The sequence below is a fragment of the Molothrus ater genome, chromosome 1 (genome assembly GCF_012460135.2).
Source record: "Molothrus ater isolate BHLD 08-10-18 breed brown headed cowbird chromosome 1, BPBGC_Mater_1.1, whole genome shotgun sequence".
Taxonomy (NCBI): domain Eukaryota; kingdom Metazoa; phylum Chordata; class Aves; order Passeriformes; family Icteridae; genus Molothrus; species Molothrus ater.
In genome coordinates this window covers 153277510-153296926 of record NC_050478.2, presented here as the reverse complement: position 1 = coordinate 153296926, position 19417 = coordinate 153277510, and the positions used below count along the sequence as shown (strand labels likewise).

General features: G+C 57.1%; 1 protein-coding gene across 2 annotated transcripts in view; it reads right to left on the bottom strand.

Annotated features, from left to right (window-relative positions):
• Nucleotides 1-18791, bottom strand: part of PUF60 (poly(U) binding splicing factor 60) — a 30126-nt gene extending 11335 nt beyond the window's left edge. The window contains exons 1-8 of one of the 2 annotated variants that reach the window (XM_036404437.2): nt 18689-18791; nt 13464-13559; nt 11066-11155; nt 10077-10127; nt 5668-5829; nt 4501-4593; nt 3065-3278; nt 2308-2498 (exon numbers count right to left, since the gene is read on the bottom strand). In XM_036404437.2, the coding sequence (XP_036260330.1) occupies nt 2308-2498; nt 3065-3278; nt 4501-4593; nt 5668-5829; nt 10077-10127; nt 11066-11155; nt 13464-13559; nt 18689-18715 (924 nt within the window). In that variant the 5' untranslated portion in view covers nt 18716-18791. The remainder of the gene's footprint in view (nt 1-2307; nt 2499-3064; nt 3279-4500; nt 4594-5667; nt 5830-10076; nt 10128-11065; nt 11156-13463; nt 13560-18688) is intronic. The other variant, XM_036404439.2, reaches the window with a different exon arrangement.
• Between the last annotated feature and the right edge of the window lie 626 nt (nt 18792-19417).

The following is a 19417-nucleotide window of genomic DNA, read 5'->3' as shown; positions in this document are numbered from 1 at the left end:
CTGGCGATGAGGAAGCCTTCCAGATAGGCCGCTCAGCCAGGTCGGACTCGGACCCAATCCTTCGCATGTTAGAAGCTACCTTTCTATCCCTGAATGAATCTAACCCTAACCTAACCGACTCCTGCTGGCTTTGTTACGATGTTAAACCCCCCTTTTACGAAGGAATCGCTTTAGATACCCCCTTCAGCTATTCCACAGCCGATGCCCCTCGCCAGTGCAGATGGGACACACCCCGCAAAGGAATTACCCTGAGTCAAGTCACAGGTCAGGGCAGATGCTTTGGCAATGCAACCCTAGCTAAGCGGAAAGGCGACGTCTGCACCGAAGTAGTTGAGCCTGACAGGAAGAATAATAAGTGGGTAGTCCCATCCGCATCTGGGATGTGGGTTTGCCAGAGATCTGGAGTGAGTCCCTGCGTGTCTCTTGCCAAATTCGATAACTCTAACGACTTTTGTGTCCAAGTTCTGATCATCCCTAGGATCCTGTACCACTCAGACGAGGAGGTGTACCACCTTCTCGAGGAAAACAGTCGGCTCCACAAGAGAGAGATATTAACAGGTATAACCATCGCAATGCTGCTCGGCCTAGGAGCGGCTGGAACAGCAACAGGTGTCTCAGCCCTAGCAACTCAACACCAAGGACTGTCCCAGCTGCAGATGACCATCGATGAGGACCTGCAGAGGATCGAAAAATCCATTTCCTTTCTAGAAAAGTCAGTCTCCTCGCTCTCGGAAGTGGTCCTGCAGAACAGGCGAGGACTGGATCTCCTGTTCATGCAGCAAGGGGGCCTGTGTGCCGCCTTGAAAGAGGAATGTTGTTTCTACGCTGACCACACAGGAGTCGTTAGAGACTCCATGGCAGAACTCCGAAACAGACTGGCTCAGAGACAGAAAGACAGGGAAGCCCAACAGGACTGGTTCGAATCCTGGTTCAATCAATCGCCATGGTTAACCACCCTGATTTCTACCCTAATAGGTCCATTGGCAATGCTGCTTTTAGCTATTACCTTCGGGCCATGCCTGCTGAACAAGCTAGTCTCATTCGTTCAGGCCCGACTAGAATGGACTAACATCCTGTTCGTGGGACAGCAACAGTTACTGTGAATTCAACAGAGAACACTGCCAGTCACGAGAGACTTGCCTGGCAGAAACTTACTCAGGTTTCCCAAGACCCTTTTCCCTAGTCAGATCTCAACTTCCTACCTCATTTCAGTGCCTATGTATAAGACTACCTCGTTCATTTGTGAAAGAGGGGGGGGAAGTGTGGTAGGCTAGGGACAGGCGTTCGGAAGATTTCGGGCTGTGACGGAAAATTACAGGAATCCTTCTACCCCCCTCCCCATAGATAAGGATCACCCTTGGAATGTAGCCAGACGTGTAGCCCCCCTAACCTATGCATGCCAGTAACTTTCCACTCCATACTAACCCTAGAAAGTATAGCCAGACCCCCGTCTGACGTAGAGAAGCCCCTTAGTCCATAAATACCCTCGAGACCCCTCAATAAACGCCTTTAACCGTCCACCACATTGGTGTCAGCGTCCGTTATTGGCCACGAAGGATCCCAAGGAGGAGATCGCAGTGCTGGACTCCGATACCAGGTCATCGCGGCCTTCACAAGAAGGCAACACACCTGTGCCTTCCCTGTTCCATCCCCACATCTCATCTGAGCTGTCCCTGTCCCGTTTCACCTCCACGTTTCACCTGTCCCTCCCCTGTTCCATGCCCGTGTCTCACCTGTCCCTCCCCTGTTCCATGCCCGTGTCTCACCTGTCCCTCCCCTGTTCCACCCCCTGCCTCATCTGAGCTGTCCCTGTCCCTCTCCTGTTCCATGCCTGTGTCTCACCTGTGCCTCTCCTGTTCCATCTCTGTGTCTCACCTGTCCCTCCCCTGTTCCATCCCTGTGTCTCACCAGTCTCTCATGTTCCACCCCCCTGTTACATCCCTGTCCCTCCCCTGTTCCACCCCTGTGTCTCACCTGTCCCTCCCCTGTTCCACCCCTGTGTCTCACCTGTGCCTCTCCTGTTCCATCTCTGTGTCTCACCTGTGCCTCCCCTGTTCCATCCCTGTGTCTCACCTGTGCCTCCCCTGTTCCATCCCTGTCTCACCTGTCCCTCCCCTGTTCCATCCCTGTCTCACCTGTGCCTCCCCTGTTCCACCCTGTTCCACTCCCATGTCTCACCTGTCCCACCCTGTCTCACCTGCCCCAGCCCGTGTCCCACCCCATGTCCCACCTGTCCCATCCCTGTCTCTCCCCTGTCCCATCCCGTGTCCCACCTGTCCCACCGCCGTGTCCCAGCCCGTGTCTCACCTGTGCTGTGATCTTGGCGGTGGCAGCAGCAGCAGCCACAGCAGCTGCAGGGGGGAGCCCTCCAGGTGTGGCAGGTGTCAGGAGTGGCATTGGGGGTGTCACGGCCTTGCCCACCCGCAGGTACTGCCCCCCCAGGTCAAAGAGGTTCATGGAGGACACGGCATCCTGGGAGGACTGGGCCTTCTCGTACTCTGCAGGAGGAGATCATTCACTAATGAGCCTTCCTTGGTTCAGTCATGGAATTACGGAATGGTTTGGGTGGCAAGGGACCTCAAACACCTTCCAGCCCCACTCCCTGCCACAGAAACCTCCCACTGTGCCAGGCTGCTCCAAGCCCCAGTGTCCAACCTGGCCTTGGGCACTGCCAGGGCTGGGGCAGCCACAGCTGCTCTGGGCACCCTGTGCCAGTGCCTCACCCCCTCACAGCCACCATAAATTATATTTTTAAATCCAGCCTTGACCTGGATTTATTCAGGTCCAAACTTATTCAAATTTAAATAAATTTGGACCTGAATAAATTCAATTTTGGCTAAATTGAATACATTCAAATTTATTCAATTTATCCAAAATTATTCCTACCCCCTAAGGAAATTCCCTTGCTAGGGTGGAAATCCCAGCCCTGGGAGCAGAGGATACCCCCCCTGCCCTGCCCCAGCCCCAGGAACACAGGACACCCCCTGCCCTGCCCTGCCCTGCCCCAGGAACACAGGACACCCCCTGCCCTGCCCTGCCCTGCCCCAGCTGCACCCAGCTGTACCAATGAAGCCGTAGCCTTTGTGCTTCCCTGTGGTGGGGTCCCTGGCCAAGGTGCAGGATTTGATCTTGCCAAAGGCCTCGAACACGCTCTTGATGTCGTCGTCGGACAGGTCCTGGTGCACCGAGGCCACGTAGATGCGGTTGAAGGCTCGGGCCTCCTCTGCCAGCTGGTCAATGATGGGCTGAGCCTGCCCGATGTTGCTGGGCCTCCCCACCTGCAGGGACAGGGTGGCAGTGGAGCTGGGAAGGGCCTGGAGGACCTGAGGGAGCTGGGAAGGGGCTCAGCCTGGAGGAATGGAGGCTCAGGGGGGAACTTGTGGCTCTGCACAGCTCCTGACAGGAGGGGACAGGACAAGGGGAAATGGCCTCAGGCTGGGCCAGGGGAGGCTCTGGGTGGAAATCAGGAGGAATCTCTCCAAGGAAAGGCATTCAGGCATTGGAAGGGGAGGTGCTGGAGTCCCCATCCCAGGAGACATCAAAGGAATGGCTGGACATGGCACTCAGTGCTCTGGGCTGGGTGACAGACGGGGCTCGATGGGCTGGGAGGGATTTTCCCATCTGAGCAGTTCCATTATTCTGTGGTATGGACAGCCCATGGAGCAGGGCAGCACCTGACCCTTCCCTACCTGTGCAAAGCACAGCACAGCTCCCATGGAACAGATCCAGCACAGCTCCATTATTCTGTGGTATGGACAGCCCATGGAGCAGGGCAGCACTTGGCCCTTCCCTACCTGTGCAAAGCACAGCACAGCTCCCAGGGAACAGATCCAGCACAGCTCCATTATTCTGTGGTATGGACAGCCCATGGAGCAGGGCAGCACTTGGCCCTTCCCTACCTGTGCAAAGCACAGCACAGCTCCCAGGAACAGATCCAGCACAGCTCCATTATTCTGTGGTATGGACAGCCCATGGAGCAGGGCAGCACCTGGCCCCTGCCTGCCTGTGCAAAGCACAGCACAGCTCCCAGGGAACAGGTCCATGAACAGCCTGTACTGATGGGGTCCTGGGCTCTGCTCCTCCTCCCTGTACCCATGTACCTTCCCTGCCAAACTTCCAGGGACTGAGAAGCACTCTGCCAGCAAAGCACAGCATTCCTCCCTCCTTCCTAAACCCCCTGGGCCCTCTGCACACCCTCAGGGCATGTCAGAGACACCATGAAAAGATATAAAGAATCAGCTTTGCTTTGTCTTCAAAAGAATTCCATGTGTGGGTGGGAAAACCTGACTGCAGTCCCTGGGGCCAATCTCAGGTGGGACTTGCAGCTTTCTCCTCGGGGAGGAGGGACCCAGAGCCACCGTGTGCCCCATGTTGGACATCAAGGTCCATCAGGGAACAGTCTTTAGGTTCCTTCCCCCACCACAGGGCTGTGGGGAGCGTTTCCAGGCGTGAAACCAGGAAAAGAGAAGCAGGAATTTGCAGAGCAGGTGTGTTACTCACCTTGATGTTCCTTCCCCCCAGCATGACAGAGTTCATCTGCTCCAGGGCCAGCTGGGCGGCCTCGGGAACCTCGTATTCCACAAAGGCAAAGCCCTGGGGTGGGAGGAGACACCTGTCAGCCACTCCAGCTGTGCCAAGCTTGCCCATGGACCTACAGGTGGGATTGATTCCCACCTCCCCGATTCCTGCTCGTGGCCCGAGGAGATTCCTTGGAGAAGCATTTTAATATGGCAGAAAATGCCTGCAGAGGTTCCCCCCCCACAAGGACATCTGATTCTGGAGCCTCAGACTCTGAGGCCCTGCAGCAAAACCCTGCCTAACTAAGGGCTGCTGCCTCTTCAGCACTTCAGAGCTTCATGTTGGACAGCAGGAGCAATTTCTTCACTGAAAGGGTGGTGAGGCATTGGAAGGGGCTGTCCAAGGAGGTGTGGAGTCCCCATCCCCGGAGATGTCTGAGGAATGACTGAGTGTGGCACTCAGTGCACTGGGAGCTCTTTTCCAACCTCAACGATTCTGATTCCATGCACTTCACCCCACACACCCCCGGCTCCCACCACAGAATCCTGCCCTAAGCAGATCAGGGAGCTGCAAACATTCACCCCCAGTGCTAAAAGGAGCCTGTTCTTCACAGGGATAGAGGCCCTTTCCTCTCCTGGCTGCATCTGGAAAGCCTTGAAGAGAGGAGGATGCTCCCTGAGGGCTGGGAATCATGGAATCATGGAAAGGTTTGGGTTGTAGGGACCTTAGAGCCCATGCAGTTCCACACCTTCCACTAGACCAAGTTGCTCCAAACCCCATCCAGCCTGACCTTGGACGCTTCCAGGGATGGGGTGGATCCACAAATTCTCTGGGCAACCTGTGCCAGGGCCTCCCCACCCTCACAGGGAAGGATTCCTTCCAGAATTCTGCAAAGCCGCTTCTTTTGTGTTTAGGACACACGGCTGAAAGAAATGTCCTTGCAGAAGACCCCAAAAGGCCTCACCACTGGGGCATCAGCACCACCAGCTCTCGCTGCCCCCAAGGAATTCCACCCCTTCCCAGGACAGTTCACCTCCTCTTTGCCAGACCCAGGCAATCCCACAAGGGTTTGGCCGGGACGGGACCTTAAAGCTCCTCCAGTTGCACCCCGTGCCGCAGGCAGGGAACCTCCCGGCAGCCCCGTCCCACCTTGTGCTTCATGGTGACCGAGTCCCAGGACATGTCGATGCTCTTGATGGGCCCGAAGGGGGCGAAGGCCTGGCGGATGGTGTCCTCCCCCAGCTCGTAGTAGATGGAGCCCACGTAGACCCGGCACATGATGGCGAGCGCGCGCTGCCTCTGGGCCGCCATCTGTAGCGAGACAAGGACTGGCCGGTCAGTGCCGGGCTGGCCACGGCCGCGGGGCCTCCTCCCCCTGCTGCTTCCCTCCCGGAGCCAGCCACAGCCTGGGCCAGAAGGATTTCCCTGCTCGCTGCACAGGCCGCTGGAGCGGATCCGCCCGCCTCGGTCCCGGATAAAGTCCGGCCCGTGCCGGGGCACGCACGGCTCGGCCCCGTCCGGCCGGGTCTCACCTCCAGCCACGCCTGCAGGAGGAGGGAATCCCTTCGCTCTAGGGCAGCTTCCCCCTCCAGGCAGCCAAGGGCTCGCTCGGGGCACTGGGAGAACCCCTCCCGCTCCCCCCAGCAGCAGAGATCCATCGGCACTCCCGCCCCCTCCCCGGCAGCACAGGGCCTGGAACTGGGAACCTCCCCCCCGCTCCCTCCGGCACCAGAGCCTCCCCCCGCCCCCGGCAGTCCGAGATCCAGTACTGGGCACCACCACTGCCACAGCTCAACAGCAAAGCCAAACACTTCCGTGGCCCAGTGGGACTCCTGGGAAGCGTGTGGTGCCAGTACTCATCCCTGCCTGGCGGCACTGGCTGTGCTGGGGCAGCCCCGCCGCGCGGGCGCTGCACACAGGCTTCCTGCCACGGTGCCCTACGTCTGCCTGGAAAGCTGCTCTCGAGACAAATCCAGCCATTCCTCACGGGAGGGATCCCAAAAGCAGAGCACAGTGTGCCTGTCCTTCGTGTCTGTCACCCCCAGAGCAGCTCTAGAGCTGCTGTGGGACGTGGCCCTGGAGATGCGGCCACGCCTCGGGGCTCTGGAGGAGTCACTGCCTGCATGTGAGGGGACGGCTCTGGGGCAGGTGGGACACACACCTGGGGCACGAGAGGCTGGTGCAGAGCACGTGCAGCAGCAGCAGCAGGTGACGCCTCTGGCCCTGCCCAGCAGCACAGCAGGGAGCTCTGAGCCCCCCCTTCCCTCCCTAGCACCCCCAGGGCAGAGGGGCTGCAAGCAGGGCCCTCAGGAGACCATTTCTGGGGTGCCCTAAGGAGCACGGGAGCTCTGCCATGCCTGGGGACCCCTGGGGCAGAGGGAAAGCACTCAGGGCCTCCTCAAGGCTGATTTTTGGGGTGCCCCAAGGAGCACAGGAGCTCTGCCATGCCTGGGGACCCCTGGGGCAGAGGGAAAGCACTCAGGGCCTCCTCAAGGCTGATTTTTGGGATGCCCCAAGGAGCACAGGAGCTCTGCCATGCCTGGGGACCCCTGGGGCAGAGGGAAAGCACTCAGGGCCTCCTCAAGGCTGATTTTTGGGGTGCCCCAAGGAGCACAGGAGCTCTGCCATGCCTGGGGACCTCTGGGGCAGAGGGAAAGCACTCAGGGCCTCCTCAAGGCTGATTTTTGGGGTGCCCCAAGGAGCACAGGAGCTCTGCCTGGGGATGCTGCAGCCCAAAAGGAGGGAGAGCTCGTCTGTGACAGGCACAGCAGCAGGGACACAGCCTGCACCCGAGGGACTCCTGCTCCCTACTGCTCCTGTCCAGGACTGCCCCTGGAAACAACCTGGGAGGGTTTGACTCCTGCCATTCCATACAGGACACTGCAAACAGGGACAGCTCTCACCCCAGACTGTCCCTGAGGTGACATCAAACCCCAACTGCTGCTCCCGAGGTGACATCAAGCCCCAGACTCTGCCCCTGAGGTGACATCGAGCCCCAACTGCTGCTCCTGAGGTGACATTAAACCCAAATTGCTGCTCCTGAGGTGACATCCAGCTCCAGCTGCTGCTCCTGAGGTGACATAAAACCCAAATTACTGCTCCTGAGGTGACATTAAACCCCAATTGCTGCTCCTGGGGTGACATCCAGCCCCAATTGCTGCTCCTGAGGTGACATTAAACCCCAATTGCTGCTCCTGGGGTGACATCCAGCCCCAATTGCTGCTCCTGAGGTGACATTAAACACCAATTGCTGCTCCTGGGGTGACATCCAGCTTACCCCCTGCCTGGCTAAGGATTTCCCAGCACGGCTGGGCCACGGCTCTCTTTACTCTGCAGGCTGTGACCAGCAGGACTATGGCACGTACACATGCAGCACAGAGGCTGAGTGCTCTCCCAGGTGCTCCAGCACGTCCCCAGCTTTGGGGCAGGAAAGCCCCTCAGTCTGCAGCTCATCTGCTGAGGGGCTCAGAGCCACCACCAGTGTCACCCTGAGTGTCCCAGGGAGGTGCCTCTCCTGAGGAGCCTCTGCAGGAGGAAATGCCCACCTTGCCCTGCCACAGGACTCTAAAGGAGAGCTGGGGGAGTGAGGAGGACTCAGGATTTTCAGACGGCAGAATTCCTTCCTGCAAAGGGTGGTCAGGCACTGGAAGAGGCTGCCCAGGGAGGTGTGGAGTCCCCATCCCTGAAGGTGCCCAGGGAACACCTGGGCTGGTGACAGGGTGGGGATCAGGCACAGCTTGGACTCCATGACCTTGGAGGTCTTTTCCAGCCCTAATGACCCTGGGATTTTGGGCCTGCAGAAGGCAGAGCTGAGATGGGCTGTGCTGACTCTGTGTCTGAGGGGCACCAACAGGAGCATCTGGGTGGGGGATGTGCCCTGGGCCCCCGAGCTCAGCACAGGTCGGTGCCAGGGCCTCCTGCCTGGATATCTCAGTGCTCTCAGCAGCCCCCAGGCTGATCTCACTGCTCCCTGTGCCTCCTTCTCCTCCTGTCACATGGAAGAGCACCTGAAGCCTCAGCCAGGCAGCAGCTCCCACCTGTAGCTGTGCAGTGCTGCTCTAAAGGGATTGGAGGTTATTTTAAGGACTAAACCCCCACCTTGGGGTGCTCTTGTGACCAAAGCAGGTGATGCGCAACCCCCACCACGAGCACCAGTCACGACACAGGGGATGGTGAAGGGATGTGGGAATCTCACACTGTGACACTGAGGACTGAGCCCAGGGGAAGCTGTCACTCAGGCCCTGAGACCCAGAGCTCAGGGAGTTCAGGCTGTGCTGCCTCCACAAAGGAACGGGGGAACCTTGGCCACAGGAAGAGTGCTGGACAGTTTGCACTTTGTGCATCCTGCGTGGGCTCTGGGATGAAGCACCTGCTAAGAATGGGATATCCTGACTGCTCTGAACTGCACCAGGCTCGGGCTCCTGGGCTGTGTCCACCTGTGACTGCCCAGGGAGGAATGGCTGAGGAAAAGGGGTCACTGAGCCCAGTGCCCTGAGGGTCATAAGCCATTAAAACTTTCCTGTGCCACCAACTCAGCTGTGCCCAGCTGGGGAGAATGAGCCAGAAACAATCTAGGCCAAATTGCTGCAGTTCCACTGTCAGGCAGCAGCTCCAGGGATGGGGGGAGTTCCTGGGCATGAGGGCTCCGACGCCGTCTCTGCCAAATCCACACCAAGAAGGCTGCTCTGCTCCACTCCAAACCCAGCCCTGCCCCAGAACAGCCACTCTGGCTGCCCACTGACACACCACCCATGCCAAGGGAGGGAGACTGGGGATTTCACCTCAGTGCCCTTTTCCTTGCAATCCAAACCTCCGCCCGTGTTTTACACCAGGCACAAATCTCACATTCCAGCAAGCCAGAGAGGTATTTACAAATGTGCAAATGAATTTACAAGTGAACCTTTGGGTGCACAGAGGAGTCAAAGGCCACTCTGTCCGGAAAAAGGAGGGGATGGCTCGTGCCAAGTCATTCAGCTCTTTGTGGCCTCTGATTAGAAGGGGCACAAAGGCTCACAGGAGTTCTCTGATCAGTCCTGCAGTTCTGTCCCTCCCATGCTGCTTTTGCTGCACTCAGAACGTGCCATACTGCCCTGGTCTGGAGCGTGCACAGTAAAGAGAGTCTGAGCCTGGGCTGCACCATGCTCTGCCAACCTCCGGCACCCCGGCCCTCCCCAGCACCGGCCGGCTCTGGCTGCTGGGAGGTCGTTCCACAACAAGTCGCCCCTTGGTGAGTTACCTTGGCCGTTAGTTTTAGGTCGGGACCTCAGAACTGTAGCATCCCTAGAAATGCAGCTCCCACAATTTCACAGGTGTGTTCAGAACTGGTGGAAATCTAAAGCTGTCTGTGCCCCCGAGTGGCAGTGTCCCCGCAGACTGCACAGCCTGGGGTCTTCTCGGGGCAGTGACACCTCGCTCTGCTCCTGGGCGTGTCCAGTACAGGTGGGGATGTGGGAGGGCTGCGCTGGGCGCGGACAAGAGCATTGGCACCACTACGAACGTCCCCACGCTAGGCCCTGACTAAGACAAGTGCCCCAGAAGAAGTGAATATGTCTATTGACCGATTGTAAAGGTGAGAGAGGATCTCCAAAGCCCATTGTCACTGCTGCCATCTGAAAGACAGTAAAGACAGAGTTCAGTCTGTTGGAGCTGAGCATACTACGGCTGTTTGTACAAACTCAAGCAGAGCGGCGGCGCAGGGGCACCTGCGAGAGGCCTCTCCTTCCTCGGCCCTCACTGCCTGGTCCCCAGGAGTGTCCGGCGCCAGGACCCTGCCGAGCCCGGTCCCACCAGGCCAGGGTGGGGTTGTGCTGCTGCCGCTGCCTCGGGAAGCAGGGTGGGATCCCAGGGGGGGACTCAAGGCCATAGTAACCTCTGCAACCACTGTCCTTGGTTCACCCCCAGCATTTAAAAGGAGCCCCTCAACTAGAGCAGACCCTCAGAACCAGGCACAGCCCCAAACGGCCTTGGCTGCCGGGCAGGGAGAGCACATCCGCGGGGATTCCTCAGGCAAAGCCCTCGTTTTGGGCTTCCTGACTTTGAGGAAAGGCACTGAGACGTGTTCCAGAAACCTCTGAAGGAGGGGAGGTCAAACCCCAGTTAAGGGCTCTCCCGGTATGGGCATTTCAGTACAAGCAGGAACAGCCAACAGAAATTCTCCAGAATTGAGAGCACCCGGGTGCAGGGGAGGGAAATGGGGCAGCACTGGGACACGGGGGGACACAGGGACCCTCCCTCAGGCAGAGGAGATGGTGACGGGCCACCGTTCCCAGGATCCCTTCTGCCTTCACCACCTCAAACACGGCTCAGAAGCAAAGCCCACGGCAAAGTCTTTGGCTTCTCGTATCTCAAGAAGGGACGTCCAACAGGACAGGAACTTTTAACCATTTCCTCAGGGAACAAGAGAGATCTGCGGGCAATTTGTGAGGTTAGTCAGGGTGCCTGGGGGAGCTGCAGGCTCAGGGCTGTGCTCTGGTTCCGAGGGCCCTGAGAACTCCACCGTGTCGGGGGGAGCACGAGGCACGGGGAGCGGCTCGCAGGGGGCTCTCACCTGGAGGTTGGTGAGCTGCTGCTGCTGGTGGGCGATGGTTTGTTTCACCAGCACGCTCTTGATGCTCTGCTCCATCGCGTACTTCTTGGCCTGCAAGGAAAACAGGGGCTCTAGGGGCAGCACAGCACGGCGGGGCAGGGAAGGAGGCCTCCACAGCTCCCAGAACCTTCTGGTCTCCGTGCCTAAGCACCAGGGCACTGCCCCCAGCTCCCCAGGGCCCTGGGACACGGAGGATGTGGTGAGGGGCAGCCCAGGGAAGCAGCATGCACCAGGAGCTCAGGGTTCCCCTCTTCCACCCCTGCAGCCCACCGCAGCCCCTTACCTGCAGGGCCGGGCGGGCACGGCCTCCTCCAGTCCTGTCCTCTCCTCTCAGAGAGCCTCTGCACACACAGCTGCTACAGGAGGGAAGGGGCTCCAGCTCCCTGCTCCTCCCCATGGCCGCCCCTGCACTGGGCTCTGCCCTCTCAGCACGCCCGGCCTGCTCTGGCTCTGCTCCCAAAACACGGTACAGCTCTGCCCTGGCTCTGCTCCCCAAACACACCAGCTCTTCCCTGGCTCTGCTCCCCAAACACGGTACAGCTCTTCCCTCTGCTCCCCAAACACACCAGCTCTTCCCTGGCTCTGCTCCCCAAACACACCAGCTCTTCCCTCTGCTCCCAAAACATGGTACAGCTCTTCCCTGGCTCTGCTCCCCAAACACACCAGCTCTTCCCTGGCTCTGCTCCCCAAACACGGTACAGCTCTGCCCTGGCTCTGCTCCCCAAACACACCAGCTCTTCCCTCTGCTCCCAAAACATGGTACAGCTCTTCCCTGGCTCTGCTCCCCAAAACATGGTACAGCTCTTCCCTGGCTCTGCTCACCTCTGACTCTGCTCCCCAAACACACCAGCTCTTCCCTCTGCTCCCTAAATGCCCCAGTGTCGCTGACATATTTTCTGAAAAATCCCTTTGGCCAGGGTTTTTCTCCTGAGAAGCTGGGAAGCTTCAGCTTCTCCATGTCTTGCTGCTTTGGGATGTGATTTGGAGAACTGTTTACCCAGCATGTGAGTTGTTTTTAATTAATGGCCAATCACAGCCAGCTGTGTCAGACTCCCTGAGTCTGTCACAAGATTTTATTATTCATTCCTTTCTAGCCTTCTGATGTCTCCTTTCTATTTCTTTTCTATAATATATATCATAATATAATAAATCAGCCTTCTGGAACATGGAGTCAAGACTCTCCTCTCTTCCCTCATCCTGGGGACCCTCAAACACCGCCACACCCCAGCTCACCTCTGGCTCTGCTCCCAAAACACGGTACAGCTCTTCCCTCTGCTCCCTAAACACACCAGCTCTTCCCTCTGCTCCCTAAATGCCCCAGCTCACCTCTGGCTCTGCTCCCAAAGCACACCAGCTCCTCTCTCTGCTCCCTAAACACACCAGCTCTTCCCTCTGCTCCCAAAGCACACCAGCTCCTCTCTCTGCTCCCAAAGCACACCAGCTCTTCCCTCTGCTCCCAAAGCACACCAGCTCTTCCCTCTGCTCCCTAAATGCCCCAGCTCACCTCTGGCTCTGCTCCCTAAATGCCCCAGCTCACCTCTGGCTCTGCTCCCTAAATGCCCCAGCTCACCTCTGGCTCTGCCTGCCCTCACAAGGCTCCCTTGGGGTTTCTCTCAGTCCTCCCCACATGTGGCAAAGCCAGAGATTCTGGGGTGCCAGCACAGAGCTCACCCCCGCAGCTGTGCCTGTCCCCAGGACACACACTCAGCCACCCCTTGGTGCCTGGTGTCCCTGGCTGTGTTTGGGAGCTGCCAGGGAACAGGAGGATCTAAGCCAGGGCTTTGAGGGCTGTGCTTTGGGAACTGGAAATGGCCAAGGGGGCTTGGATCCATCCGCTCCAGAGAAGCCAGAGGGAACGGGGCTGGGAGGCAGCCAGCTCACACAGAGGGACAGCTGGGACAGCCCTGGCACAGCCACACGGAGCCTCCCAAGGACAGGGGACAAAGCTCTGTGCCCCTGCCACCCCGAGGACAGGCATGTTCTGGGATGTGTCCCACTCTGGTGTGGACAGTGACAGGCCAGCTGCAGCAGATCCCAGTTTCAGTCCTCCTGGAGCTCCTCAGTGGCACCCACAGCCTAGCTCTGGCTCAGGATGCCATTTTTCTGAACTGATTGAGTTTTTAAATTAAACACACTCTCACCCACCCCAACAGCAATTCCCTACCACACTCCCAGAAGTGTCCATGAACTCTAAACCAAACCAAGCAATTCCAGGGCCCAATTGTGACTCTGGGACCCTCCAGCACGGCCACGACCCCACAGACCCGGTGGTGAGCTCCCTTTGGCCCCAGCAGTGCCAGAGGCTCATTAAAACACACCAGAACCCCCCAAAGAGCAAAGCCCCAGCAGTTTTACTCACTTTCTGGAGAGCTTCCTGCTGCTCTGGGGTGAGAGGGGGCAGCCCCAGCTTGGCTGCCGTGCTTTGCCCGTTCTCCATCTTAATGGACTCCGTGCCCTGAGGAAACAGGAGATGCTCAGGGAAATCTGCTCTCACAGCAGTGACCTGTCTTCCTTCCCAGAAAAACCAAAGCACTTCATGTCAGAACACGACAGCTGCCTAGAAACCCTTCCCAAACCCAGCTGTATGTGGGGAAAACCAGTTCACATTCCCACCATTCCCTGTGGGAAGAGTCATCCCAGTAACTGTACAAGCCAAGAGATTGCTGGACACTTACAGAGCTCTCCAGCCACGTTTGCTGTGAACAGACAATCAGAAAATCCCCAGGCCTTGCTCACATCATCTCCATCCCCTCAACAGACCCACTGTGTCATGTCCCCATCAATGTTCTCTTCCCTTCTCCCTCCCCTCCCAGCTCTGCTGACCCAGCTTTCTCGAGTTCTCAGTTCAAAACCTTCTCCGAAACTTTCCCAAATCACAGAATCATGGAATGCTTCAGAGGGACCCTAAAGCTCCCACAGTGCCACCCCCTGCCATGGCAGGGACACCTTCCACCATCCCAGGCTGCTCCAAGCCCTGTCCAACCTGGCCTGGAACACCTCCAGGGATGGGGCAGCCACAGCTTCTCTGGGCAAGCGCTGCCAGGGCCTGCCCACCCTGACAGGGAAGGATTTCTCCCAAATACCCCAAGTGCCCCTGCCCTGTGCCAGTGGGAAGCCATTCCTCTCTGTCCTGTCACTCCAAGCCCTCGTCTGAAGTCCCTCTCCAGCTCTCTGGAACTAGGACTGCAGCCCAGCAATCCCACTGCTGGAACTAGGGATCCCACTGCTGGAACCAGGGATCCCACTGCTGGAACCAGGGATCCCACTGCTGGAACCAGGGATCCCACTGCTGGGACCATGACTGACTCCTGCATGGTGATCCCACTGCTGGAACCAGGGATCCCACTGCTGGGACCATGACTGACTCCTGCATGGTGATCCCACTGCTGGGGCCAGGGATCCCACTGCTGGAACCATGACTGACTCCTGCATGGTGATCCCACTGCTGGAACCAGGGATCCCACTGCTGGAACCATGACTGACTCCAGCACAGTGATCCCACTGCTGGGATCAGGGATCCCACTGCTGGAACCAGGGATCCCACTGCTGGAACCATGAGACTCCTGCATGCTGATCCCAGTGCTGGGGCCATGGATCCCACTGCTGGAACCAGGGATCCCACTGCTGGAACCAGGGATCCCACTGCTGGGACCATGACTGACTCCAGCACAGTGATCCCACTGCTGGGACCACGACTCCAGCACAGTGATCCCACTGCTGGGACCATGACTGACTCCAGCACAGTGATCCCACTGCTGGAACCATGACTGACTCCAGCACAGTGATCCCACTATTTGAACCATGACTGACTCCAGCACAGTGATCCCACTGCTGGGACCATGACTCCAGCACTATTTGAACCATGACTGACTCCAGCACAGTGATCCCACTGCTGGGACCATGACTCCAGCACAGTGATCCCACTATTTGAACCATGACTGACTCCAGCACTATTTGAACCATGACTGACTCCAGCACTATTTGAACCATGACTGACTCCAGCAATTCAGCAGCCCGGTGCTGGGACCCCAATTCCAGCCTGACTCAGAGCTGGCACCCCCAGCTCAGCCCCAGCAGCAGGACCTGGCCCTGCCTTTGGTGCTCACATGGGTTCTGGTGGCACCATGCACCAAAACAGAGCTGCTTCCTTCTCTCTGCTCCACATCTCCCACCAACCACCCAAAAACCAGCGGGGACAAACCCCAGCCTGTGGTCCTGGACATGTTCCTGTGGGAAGTCTTTGCCCGAGTGAAAAGATCCATGGAAAAACCTCTGTTCAGAGCAGGAGCCACAACCAAAAGCAAAGCTTCTCCTGGATTGTCCTGAATCATGGAATGGTTTGGGTTGGAGGGACCTCAAAGCTCATCCCATTGCACACCCTGCCACGGCAGGGACACTTTCCACCAGCCCAGGCTGCTCCAACCTGGCCTTGGACACTGCCAGGGATGGGGCAGCCACACCTTCCCCTCCAGGATATATCCCCAATATCCTGACTCTTATTTTACAGCAAGAATGACACTCTTGGTTTCATGCAGCCTCCAGTTCCCTGTGGGGGATTGGGAACATGGAGCAGACAGAAACCAAACCCTCCCAAGACAAAACCCTGGACAACACCCAGAGCTGCAGGTGCTCCCCATGGCTGCAGTGGGACACAAGGGACACAGGGATGATGGCAACACCAGGGCACCAACAGGGACACGGGAACAGAGGTGGCTGGAGCTGCAAACCGCAGTGCACAAAGCCACAGCCAAGCTGAAAACCAGACCAGCAAAGTGATATGGAATCATGGAATTGCTGAGATTGGAAAAGCCCTCACAGCCCACGGAGTCCAACTGTCCCCAGCACTGCCCAGGCCAGCAGTGACCATGTCCCCAGATGCCATCTCCACCTGGCCACACAGCACACCAAGGAGCCATCCAGGAATCCCACACAGCACACCAAGGAGCCATCCTGGAATCCCTGAGAATCCCACACAGCACACCAAGGAGCAGGATCCTGGAATCCCTGAGGATCCCACACAGCACACCAAGGAGCCATCCTGGAATCCCTGAGAATCCCACAGGCACACCAAGGAGCCATCCTGGAATCCCTGAGAATCCCACACAGCACACCAAGGAGCCATCCAGGAATCCCTGAGGATCCCACAGAGCACACCAAGGAGCCATCCTGGAATCCCTGAGAATCCCACACAGCACACCAAGGGAATGCCATCCTGGAATCCCTGAGAATCCCACACAGCACACCAAGGGAATTCCATCCTGGAATCCCTGAGAATCCCACACAGCACACCAAGGAGCAGGATCCTGGAATCCCTGAGAATCCCACAGGCACACCAAGGAGCCATCCAGGAATCCCTGAGAATCCCACAGGCACACCAAGGAGCCATCCTGGAATCCCACACAGCACACCAAGGAGCCATCCTGGAATCCCACACAGCACACCAAGGGAATGCCATCCTGGAATCCCTGAGGATCCCACACAGCACACCAAGGAGCCATCCTGGAATCCCTGAGGATCCCACACAGCACACCAAGGAGCCATCCAGGAATCCCTGAGGATCCCACACAGCACACCAAGGAGCCATCCAGGAATCCCTGAGAATCCCACAGGCACACCAAGGAGCCATCCAGGAATCCCTGAGGATCCCACACAGCACACCAAGGAGCCATCCTGCATTCCCTGAGGATCCCACACAGCACACCAAGGGAATTCCATCCTGCATTCCCTGAGAATCCCACACAGCACACCAAGGGAATTCCATCCTGGAATCCCTGAGAATCCCACAGAGCACACCAAGGAGCAGGATCCTGCATTCCCTGAGAATCCCTGAGAATCCCACACAGCACACCAAGGAGCAGGATCCTGCATTCCCTGAGAATCCCTGAGAATCCCACACAGCACACCAAGGAGCAGGATCCTGCATTCCCTGAGAATCCCACACACATCCCCTGGCCCTGCTCTGTCCCACAGCACACCAAGGGACCCAGACTGTCCATAACTCTTTGTTTCTATTGTCTTGTATTGTCCTAAATCCCAATTGCCCAAGTTTTTATTACTCTAATTATATTACTATTTTTATAACCATTTTATTACTATTAAACTTTTGAATTCTAAAAACAAGTGATTGGCGTTTCTCACACTATTTTTATAACCATTTTATTACTATTAAACCTTTAAAATTCTAAAAACAAGTGACTGGCTTTCTTCCCACTATTTTTATAACCATTTCATTACTATTAAACTTTTAAAATTCTAAAAATGAGTGATTGGCATTTTTCACAAAAACCAACAGCCCCCCCGAGATTCCTACTCTCTCTCACCTGCAGCCACCCAACAAAGAGCAAGAAATGTCCCAGAACTCCCAAAGAACTCCCATAAAACCAGGGAGTTCGGGTTTTATCCAGGCAGATTTGGGAACGGGAGCCCAAAAGAAGCATTTAAACAAGTGGATTTGGGAAACCCAGCCCAAAAGTGCACATTTAAACAGGCAAATTTGGGAACGGGAGCCCAAAAAGAGCATTTAAAGAAACGGATTTGGGAAACCCAGCCCAAAACCGAGCACTTAAACAGGTGAATTTGGGAATGGGGGCCCAAAGAGCAGCGTTTAAAGCAATGGATTTGGGAAACCTAGCTCAACATGGAGCATTTAAACAGGTGAATTTGGGAATGGAGGCTCAAAAACAACATTTAAAGCAATGGATTTAGGAACCGGAGCCCAAAGAGAAGCATTTAAAGCAATGGATTTAGGAAACCTAGCCCAAAAGCGTGCATTTAAAGAGGCAAATTTGGGAATAGGAGAAAAAGCCGCATTTAAACAAGCGGATTTGGGAAATCCAGCCCAACACCGAGCACTTAAACAGGTGGATTTGGGAACGTGAGCCCAAAAGCAGCATTTAAGATTTGGGACACCTATCTCAACACCGAGCATTTAAAGAGGCGAATTTGGGAATGGGAGACCAAAGAGCAGCGTTTAAAACAATGGATTTGGGAAACCTAGCCCAACACCGAGCATTTAAACCCCAAAGAGCAGCATTTAAAGCGATGCATTTGGAAACAGGAGCCCAAAGAGCAGCGTTTAAAGTAATGGATTTGGGAGCCCAAAGAAGCGTCTAAAGCGATGCATTTGGGAGCCCAAAGAAGCGTCCAAAGCGATGCATTTGGGAGCCCAAAGAAGCGTCCAAAGCGATGCATTTGGGAGCCCAAAGAAGCGTCCAAAGCGATGCATTTGGCAGCAGCAGCCCAGAACAGCGGCCTGCCTGCACGGCACCCAGCACGGGACGGCCGAGCCCGCTCCCCTCAATGCCTGGGACAGCCACGGCGGGGCGGCAGCTCAAGACGGCGCGGGGGAACACCGGCACCTTCTCCACACGGAGAAGGCCGCCACGGGAGAGCCCACAAGAGAGCCGGTGGGAAGCGGCGCCGTCCCCTCAGAGCCGCGCGCCCGGAGAGGGCCCGGCCGGGGCGGATCCACTTGGCGGCCGCGCTGTATCCCGCCCCGAGGAGCCGAGCCGAGCCGGCCCGGCCCGGCCCGGCCCAGCGTGGCTCAGCCCAACCCGGCCCGGCCCGGTCCTGCCGCCCCCTCACCAGCGCCATCGTCGTTGTCGCCGCCATCTTGTCCTTCCCGTCTGCAGCACGCGGCTCTCGCGAGAGCTCCGCGGGGCGCGCGCGCGCGGGAAACGGGACTGGAGGCCCTCGCGAGGAGAAGTCTCGCGAGAGCTCGGGTGAAGGTGTCATGTGACTCCAGCGGTTGCCAAGATGGCGCCGCCCAGCCGCCGGAGAGGGGAGACGAGACGAGACAAAACAAAACAAAATAAAATAAAATAAAATAAAATATGATGTAATCCCGGGGTAACGGGGCTCTAGCGCGGCTGCTACGGCCTCAGCGCCGCTGGATCGGTGCTGGGCCGGCAGTGCCAGCCAGGGAAGGTCCAAAGCTGCCGGTGTCGCCTGGCCGGGCCCCGAATAAAACGGGCTCAAGCCAGCTGAAATGCGTTAAACCCGGGTACACCCAGCTAAAACGGCATGGAACGTGCTAAATCCGACTAGTACCGGGTGGCCTTTGGTCGCAGCCGGGGGAGGGAGCCGCGGAACCCCCCCGGTACCGGCCGTGGGCACCGGGAGGTGCTGGATGTGTCACGGGGTTGGACCGGATCAATAAATCATAAATTCGAGGTGTGAAAAATGCGTATTAAATGTTTGGCTTTTTGCAAATATTCAAATGAATATTACATGTGTTGTGTTAGAAAGTTTTGCTGTATTATTTTTTTTAAGTAGTGTGTTAAATACAGTTTTAGATTATAACAAAATGTTAAA